At 41.2% G+C, this 9,472-nt stretch overlaps 1 protein-coding gene across 1 annotated transcript in view; it reads left to right on the top strand.

Moving 5' to 3' along the window:
• Nucleotides 1-7,823, top strand: part of TMEM154 (transmembrane protein 154) — a 70,934-nt gene extending 63,111 nt beyond the window's left edge. The window contains exon 7 of the mRNA XM_020994001.2: nt 571-7,823. Within this exon, the coding sequence (XP_020849660.1) occupies nt 571-586 (16 nt within the window). The 3' untranslated portion in view covers nt 587-7,823. The remainder of the gene's footprint in view (nt 1-570) is intronic.
• The last annotated feature ends 1,649 nt before the right edge of the window (nt 7,824-9,472 follow it).

Consider the following 9,472-nt stretch of genomic DNA (forward strand, 5'->3'; position numbering starts at 1 on the left):
AAGCAAGGAAATCCTTTTCTATCTTCCTGATTGCTTCACTATCTCACTCACCCCACAGGCTGTACCAAATCTTTCATCTCTCCCGTATACTTTCAGTTCCCAAACATGATGCTTCATCTCCCTACTCCATGCATTTTTACTGACTGTCCTCCCTCCATCCTCACTGCCACCTCCTGGCTTTCCCAGCTTCCACCAAGACTCAGATCAAATACCACACTCTATAGATCTTTCTCAGTCATCCCCCAGATGCTAATGTCTTCCCCTCTGGGGTTGCCTTCTATCTACTCCATGTATGTCTTGAATATACATAGCTAATTATTTGTTCTCTTCCCCATTTGAATATGAGCTCTTAGGAAGCAGGGACTGTGTTTTTGCTTTTCTTTGTATCTCCAGTGCTTAGCACAGTGCCTAGTGAATACTTAACAAATTCTTGTTGATTGAATGATGGCTAATCGAATTTGGTGGTGTCAGTAAGTGGTAATCTTAAATGAGATATTGACATTCCTCTGGCTTCCTCCATTGCACAAGGATCAGATCTAGCTCACCTACTCTGCTGTTTTGTTTTTACAGTGATGCTGAATCCTGAAGGTGAACAGTGCACATGTTTTTCCAAGAGGAACAGCCCACAAGGGAGTTAGCAAAGCCTGACAACAGAGGATGAAGTGGATAAAAATTTAATCAATTTCAAATAACTATAGACACAAAAACCTTTCCCTTTCCCTTGCTGCGCTTACTCTTCATAATGCTGATGACTTCACCTGGACCTGGAGGGACGTACTAAGGCAGACACGCTGGAAACAAGCTCTGGCTTCAGTCCACAAATCCCTGAAGTTCCCTAGTGCTGGACCTGCAGCCTGTGGTTATCCACTTCTCTTTCTCAACCTTCATTGACTGTGGCATGTGACTCTACCTCACTGTACTCACCTGTAGGAAACCTTTACTACCTTACTTGTCCACCTTTCTCATTTCTTCATGGGCCGGAATTCATTCCTTGGTTCTTTTTACATCTCAATGAATTCCTTTGGGTAAACTCATTGCCTCACTTGTTTCGCATGTGTCTGTAAACCATATATGTCTGATGGTAGATGAGGCATCCATCGATAGATTAATTGTGCCATGGAAGTGGCTGTAGCCAAAGCCAGGGTTTCAATTTAAGACGTAATCTCAGGACTGATAAATCTGTCCATAGTTCACGGGTAACTCATAACCCTATTAAAGTGCTGGGTGGCTTGTATCCTACCATCACCATATCTAGCCAAGTTCCTTTAAACAGTCCTTGAGGATTCAGGAAGGAGCTTGTAATGTTAACACTTCCTTTCATGCTGAGCTTTCCCCTGAAGCAGAAATCACCTTCAGCTTTGATCCGTACTTTCCCCTAAAACACAGGCAGGTTCATAAGGCATTACTTACTCTTGGTGTTTATATTGGTGGGGAAGAGAAGTAGAAAAGAATGAATGAACTCTTCCCTTATAACAAGCAAAGAGGAAAAAATGCTGAGGGTTAATTTTATTACTTACACAAGAAAGAAAGAAGGAAGAGAGAGGGAAGGAGGAAGGGAAAAGGGGAAGGAAAGGAAGGAAGAAAGAAAAAGAAAGATAGAAAAAAAGAAGGAAGAATTGATTCAACTTTGACCTTCAAAGTAGTCATGTGACCTGCCCCTTTCCTAGAATATGTAGCAATTTATTTGAGGCAAGTCATGATGAATGATAGTTTTATGTGTTTTGCCATCCATGTACCTCCTGAGGGGCTGGTGGGCTGGTGAAACATTCTTGTGGGCTGCTGGAGTTTTAGGGCTTATTTCTAAGGCTGCCTTAAGGTATAGCAAGGCAGCTGCCCCCTTTTCATTGCCCACACAAGTACCTGCATTCCTAACTATGCTGAGAACTTGAAGGCAGCGTTCCAACCCCATGGTGTCTTGTCTGTTTGCATGCCGGGAGGTTAATAATCCTTTTCTCTCTCTACTCAACAGGGGATGTGTTTCTAGCATAATTGTTTTCCCCTCTCTTGAAGCCAAATCCCCAAGTCCAGGTCTGTATTTTTTTTTCTTCCTGACTGTTCAACCAGGTCTAATTTATTCAGAGAATCTTATGGACAATAGCTGCAAAAGCATTCAAAAACTCTGTCTTGCATTTTTGAAGAAAAGACTTTTTTTTTTCCATTAGTAAGTGCGGAAACTCCTAAGGAAATGATGTAGATCTATGATTTCACTGGCATGGTAAACTCATAGAGGAAACCCTCTACCAATGCAGGGGTGTACCTTCTCTACCACTTGCTGTCTTAAAGAATTGCCTAGCTCACTGAAAGTTTAAGTGATTTGCCCACAGTCACACTGTCAATACTGAAAGCTCATCACTTGCTCTAAAAATGACCTAGAGCATATTGTGTCATTTCAGACTTGGAGGAAAACCAAGTCTGGGTGCTCTCCTAACACCTTTGGAAAAATCCCTTTTCTACTTGGTCCATTTACCATGTTCCCAGATTACTGGTGGCCTCAGTCTCCCCTGCTATTCTAAACCACACAGCTGTCCTTCAGTTTTCCCCAATCCTCAGACTCGTCTGTTCTCTTTCAGTCCATCTATAGACAGAGAGATTCCAGGATGTCAGTTCATTGCCATAAGGTTCTAAATGGGACGTACGATCTGTCTGTGATTGGATTTAGGAACCAACACCTGCCTTAAATCCAATTTAAGAAGAGAATAAGAGGCAAAAAAGCTGCTCAGGAATAGAAACCAAAAGATATTATCTGAGATTTCCATTTGGTTTTGACAGTCATAGGATCATAGATCTGGAGAAGGAAGAGACTTCAGAAGTCATCTAACCTGACTTCTTCTTACTAATACTGAGGAAACAGAAGCCCAGGAGGTGACTTGCCCAAGATCAGACAGGTAATAGTCATCCAAAGTGGGATTTGGACCTAGATGTTCAGACTCCAAAAGTAGGGCTTTTCTGCAGTCTTTAGAGAATTCATTCAATAACATTTTCTCTTCTTCTTTTCACTTAGTGATGCATTTCCTTTTCTTTACATTCCATATCTACGTCATAGAATTACAGAACTGAAAGTATAGGTCTATGATTAGACTATCTCCTTCTTAGTAAGCCAAGCAAGTTCTAAAGAGTCCACATCATTTGGTGGAGCTCCCAGCTGGAGGGGATTTCTAGAGGGCTTCTGGGAATCAGCATTGACAGGGAATAACTAAAATTAATAGATGGTTATAACTTCTTACTTTTTCCCCCAGAGAAAAAAACTCTGGGTCACCAGTTGTTTGATTGTTTTCAGTCGTCTCTGACTCTTTCTGAGCCCATTTTCTTGGAAAAAGATGTGGTTTGCTATTTCCTTCTTCAGCTCATTTAACAGATGAGGAAACAAGCAAATGGATAAAGTGACTTGCCCAGGGTCACAGTTAGTAAGTGCCTGAGACTGGATTTGAACTCAGGAAGAGGAGTTTTTCTGTTTCCAAGATCAGTTATCTTTCCACTGCACCACCTAGCTGCCCCCAAGCGACTAGGCAAGTATCTAAATTCTTTATTTAATAGTTCAACCTGTTACAATGCTCAAGAAGCCATCTGGTCCAGACCTCTTGCCTCTAGGGAGAAGAATATTAAAGTCATCCAAGACAGGACGTATTTTTCAAGATCTCTTGGGATAGATTCTTTATAACCTCCATTGGAAATTCAGCATTTCATCAGCCTTGTAATAAGGAAGTTCATGTCTAGGTTGAACCAAACCTCATCTTGCTGCAATGGAAGAATCTTTCTGTTTCACGGGATCACAGATTTAGAACTGGGGGTAGGGGGAGAGAACTTAGAGGCCATCCAGTCCAACTCCTTCATTTTACAAATGAGGAAACTGAAGCACAGAGAGATGAAGTGACTTGTCCAGGGCCACCTAGCCCTGTGTCTGAAGCATGATTTGAACTCAGGTCTTCTCAGATCCAACTCCAGCATTCTAACCATTTTATCACCTTGCTACCTCTGTAGATATAAGGAGGACTATTGGACAGTCTTCCTTAAATCCTAGAAGGCAGTTAGTAAATTAGTCCTCCTTTTCACTAGGCCAAACAACTCCAATTTCTTTAGTCTTTTCCAAATGCAGTATTTTCCCTCAAAATGTTCTTTTGTGGTTTTTTTTACTTCTTCTTGGAAGTGAAGGCAACAGTCAAATAAGTGTTTGACCAATACTAAGTGTAGCAGAATGTTAATAATAGTAGTAATAGCAAGCATCTTATGGTTCTTTAAGGTTTGCACTTTACCACTTTATACCTATTCTATTGTTTGATTCTCTCAACAACCCTGTAGGTTGGTACCTTTATTATTCCCATTTTATAGATGAAAAAACTAAATTTGAGAAAGGTCAAATGACTTACCCAGGGTCACACTGCTAGTGTCTAAGACAGGATTTGAACTCAGCTCTTCTTGACTCTGTCTCTATCTACTGTGCCATCTAGCTGCCTAATCACTTTCAGACTCTCATCTTACCTAGATCAGCATGACAGAAATCTGTATGTTTCATCAGTGTGAGTATACCCATCACCAATGCAGTCACCAATCCTTTCACACCTTAGTAGAATGTCTGCATGATTTACTGTGGCCAAAGATGTTCACTACTTGGTGGTCACCTCTAGTGGTGACCTCTTCTGAATTTCTTGAGCTGGTCCTCAGAGGACAGATGCACAGTCTGTTGCTGGGTCTGAGTTCAAAGGGTTTTCTAGTTCGGTAGGATATGCCGTAGTTTGCCCATAGCCAGCCTAAGCTTTGAGAACTCAGGATCACCTTCATGCCACTATGAATCATCAAAAGAGGCCGATAGTGGATGCTTTCATCTTCTGACAGCAGACTTAGCAAAATACAAAATAAAAGGACTATCTCTTGGTACTTGGTGGGAGGACACTGATAAGTTGCAGAGCAAACAAAGACTGGTGATCAGGCTACATCAGAAGGGGCTAAAAGATATGGGGATCTTTAGCTTGGAGAAAACAAGGACATAGATAAGGTATAGGGGATTTAGAATAAAACAACCAGGACGGGAAAGAGTTTTGAGTTCATACCATAGGAAGGGGTGTTCACCTCTGATACTTTCTACCTGTGTGGCCTGGACCAGTCATTTAATATTCTTGAGATTTAGCAAAATGAAGGGATTGAGCTAGCAGCTTTTGAGGTCCCCTCTAGTTCTAGATCAGAGAGAAGCTCTTCATCTGGGTTTATGGACCTCCAAGAAGTTCCATAGATAGACTTCAGTGGGTCCATGAACTTGGATGGGAAATCATTACACATTTATTTTTAATATAATTGGTCTCCTTTGCAATCCTATGCATTTTATCTCATGCATCTAAAAACATTATTTGGAGAAGGGGTCCCCAAGCTTCCCCAGACTGCCCAAAGTGTCCAGGACACAGAATAGGGGAAGAAACCTAGCTTTAGATCTATAAACTAGAAATATCCAGCCTAAAGGAGAGAAGATTTAAGGAAGACTTGATTATTGTGTTTGAAGGGCAAATGGGAGGAAAACATGACTTTTTTCTGCTTGGCTCCAGAGATTAGAACTAGGAATGAAGAATAGAAGTTGAATGAAAAATGTAAGTTCTCAAGCACAATGTTTAAGTTAATATAACTGTAAAGACTCCTCAATCATTGGAGTCACTCTAGAGAAGGATGGGCTGCCTCAGGATGCAATAGGTCCCCCTTCACTAGAAGCTGAAAAAGAAAGGCTGGATGACCACCTATTAGGGCTATCGCAGAGGCATCAGTTGGGCTGGCTGCCCTCTGGGCTCCCTTCCAACACGGACATCTTGTTACTCTGTCATTCATTTTGAAATTTTTGTTCAGGGAAGGAGGAGATGCACTTGGATTTGACAGTAAATTAAATTCTCTCAGGGAGATTTCTCACTTCCAGAAGATGACAACACAGGTCCTTGTGTGGAAGGGAGTCCAAGGCAACTTTGACATTAGAGCTGTTTCTTCATGGTCCTCAACAACCAGTCTGTTCCATATGGGGCAAGAATGGGGAAGGCGAAAGCACATAGTCCTTTCCTAGCCCATCATTTGATTTCTCCAGTTAGGCCTTGGATGAGGGGGCATTTCTGGAATTTGTCCTATTTCCTTTTTCTGGGTGGCACATTCAATAAAAGAGCCAGAGGATCACATGAAGCAGAACCTTTTTTCAGCTCAAAAAGATGATCTGGACCCTTTACTCTGATGTTCTTGTAAAATGCCAACATTTCCAAGGCACAAAGTGGCTTAAGGAAACATTATGATCTTAAATTTCTGTGAAAGTACAACATTAAGGGTACTGTAGGAAGTTAATTGATAAATAGATAGCATAATTTATAAGCAAAAGAGGAGAATATGGCTCCTTAGACACAAGTACACTGGATTATTTATAAAAGCTCTCAGATCTCTAGATTTTTTTTTAATTTTTTTTCATTTCTTTAAGTAGTCTATTGGGTCTGCACATAAAGCAGTTTGTTTTCTATGGCATGCCTGCACATAATGTGCTTCATTTTTCTATTGAGAAAACCACTTAAGAAGAGGCCTTGTGTTGTCAATGGAGGTGAAATTGCTGGAACTGCAACATTGGGAACAGATGTGAAAATTCAGCATGTTTTATAAATACCAGCCTGCAGAAAGACTGGGAATCACATAATCCTGGAATGGAAAAAAAAAGAAACAAACAAAAAAAACTTGGCACGATAAGAATAATTGTCTTCCTCAGTGGCCAGCATGGTATCTTATGTGAAATAATATACACTCGCCAAATCTTGAATCTTGTTTAAAATCAGATGAAAGATAATCTTAGGAAGATGGAGACTTTCTGTACTCTTTAGCCTTACAAACAGTGGAAAATCCTACGCATTAGTTCAGCGAGCCAATCAAACATGAAATTGATCATCTGGAGGAAAAGGTTAAAATCCTGCTATTATGGTAATTCAGTCTACTTTGACCTCACATTGTGCATGCCATTCAACATTACTACTAATTACAGTCCTGAGAACTATTGATGATTTTCAGCACTGATTGGACGATATGGGGGCTCTTCCCTTATAGTATACCTGCAAAGAATGTATTTGTATATGCATAATTATGGTTTTTTTTTTCATTTTCATCTTGCTTTCCAGCTTCCCAACTGTTTGCCAGATTGCCATATGTTGTAAAACAGACTAACCTCAGCTGTTTATTTGATTAAGAGTAGCTGAGCACTAGTAGGTCAAGAACTGCCAGTTGCAGAGCAAGGAGGGATGCTTGGCCCTCTCCAATCAGATGAAAGCACTTTGAAGTTAGGGACTGCTGTTCATTTCTGCCACTGCAGCGCCTTGTACATAGTAGGTACTTATAAATTCTTGTTGAATTGAATTTTACATCTCAAATTGAGAAGCAAAGGTGAATATGGAGGAAGGAACCCTTGGTCCTTCAGTTTCTTTGTTGTTACTAGCTCTTTAGAATGGAAAGAGAATTTAAACACCAGACAGCAAGCAAGGCCACTTATTAAACCTCAGAGTGGGGGGTAAAGGATGTTTACATCTCAGAGAGAATCCTCTTTGCTTTCTGGAAGAGTTTTGACTTTACAATTACATTCAGGTAATATAGCAATACAGATAGAGAAGCAATACCCAGGAGACATAAGAAAAATTTTCTTGTCAGAAAGAAGAAATCGCAGCTGAGAGATGGGCTAGACTGGAAAGCAAATGGAATTTGGCAAATTTGTCACTGTCCTTATGTTGTTACCTGTCCTAAGCAATACTTGTGTTTTTTTTTTTAACTGGGGGATGACATTGTAATTGTCTGAAGAAACTTTATTTTTCAAGTTTGTAATAAAAAATGGAAAAGCCTCTTGTTGGAGTTCAGACATATTTTTTTTTGGTTTGTTTTGAACCAGCTCCTACCTCAGTTCTCACACTACCCAGTGCCAACCAGGATGGTTCCTTGGGGCCCAATGGGTCCTTAGTACTCACCATGGATATTTCTGGGGATCATGAGAAGCAAGGCAATAGCAAGTAATCCTTTAGGGGTTTGGTCACAGGCCCTTAAGAGGTGGCAGGCATCCCTTCACTAGAGGTCTAAGAGGAAAGGTTGGTGGCCATTTATAGGGGGTATTATAGAAAGGATTCTTGCTCAGGTATAGGGTGAAGTAGATGGCCTCTAAGGGCCCTTCAGGATGCCTGGAACTGAAACTAAGTTGGTGAGGGTAAAGAGGGTATAGAAAGGGATCAGCAGTAAGGTTTACTTAAGTTACTTATCAAGTAGAAAAGCCTGGAGTTTGAAATCTGAGGATCTGGGTTCAAATTCTATTTCTTCCCCTTACTAGTTGTATATGAACTTGGCAACTCACTGCCTTTTTTTTTTTTTTGGTGATGCAGTCAGGGTTAAGTGACTTGCCCATGGTCACACAGCTAGTAAGTGTCAAGTGTCTGAGGTGGGATTTGAACTCAGGTCCTCCTGACTCCAGGGCTGGTACGCTATCCACTGTGCCACCTAGCTGCCCCAACTCACTGCCTTTTTGTGGGACTGTTTCCTTAGCTGTGGAATGTGGAGGCTGGACTATATGATCTAAGAAGGACATTGATGGCCTACACAATATCCAGGGAGGGCAACTAGAATGGTGAAGGGTCTTGACTCCATGCCATACAAGAAGTTTTCAAAGGTGATGTTCAATTTGGAATAGTGAAGGCTGCAGGGGAACCTGAGAGCCATCTTTAAGTATTTTAGGGGTTCTCCCATGGCGTCACAGATGTCCCACTCTTTCTATTTGACCGCGGATTTGAGAACTAGGAAATGAGTGGAAGCTACAAAGAGGAAGATGTAGGCTTGATGCAAGAAAAACTGAAGCAGTTTGAATGGTAGAAATGTGGGACAGGTAACCACAAGAGGCAATCAATGTATTTTCTGTCATTAGAGGGTTTCAAGCAAGGAGGCTGGATGACCACTTGTGGGGGTTGCTGTCCTGCAGATCCTTTCTCAGGCACAAATTGGATTACAAGGCCACTGAGGTCCCAGCCAGCTATGAGATTCCGAGATTTTATGAACTCTAAGGTTCCTTCTAACACTAGAGCCTATCATCCTATGATTCCTAATATCATTGCCCTCTCTACTAAGAGTGACCCGAGAATGTCTGCTGGAAGGAAACTATGGGTAGACAGTTGTTATTCAGTCATGTCTCACTGTTCATGACCCCATTTGGGGTTTTCTTGGCAAAGATACTGGAGTGATTTGTAATTTCTTCCTCTGGCTCATTTTACAGATAAAGAAATGGAAGTAAACAGGGTTAAGTGACTTGCCCAGGGTCACACAGCTAATGGGTGTCTGAGGCCATATAAGAACTCAGGAAGATGACTCTTCCTGACTCCAGCCCCAACAGTCCATCCACTGTGCCACCTAATTGCCCACAGAGTAACTTGCCCCAATTCAAATGTTTCCCTTATTTTCAAACATTGCCCCTAGTTTCTCTTATATAAGGGATCATAAGAGAAATGAACTGAGA

The sequence above is a fragment of the Phascolarctos cinereus genome, unplaced genomic scaffold (assembly GCF_003287225.1).
Source record: "Phascolarctos cinereus isolate Bilbo 61053 unplaced genomic scaffold, phaCin_HiC Scaffold_9;HRSCAF=440, whole genome shotgun sequence".
Taxonomy (NCBI): domain Eukaryota; kingdom Metazoa; phylum Chordata; class Mammalia; order Diprotodontia; family Phascolarctidae; genus Phascolarctos; species Phascolarctos cinereus.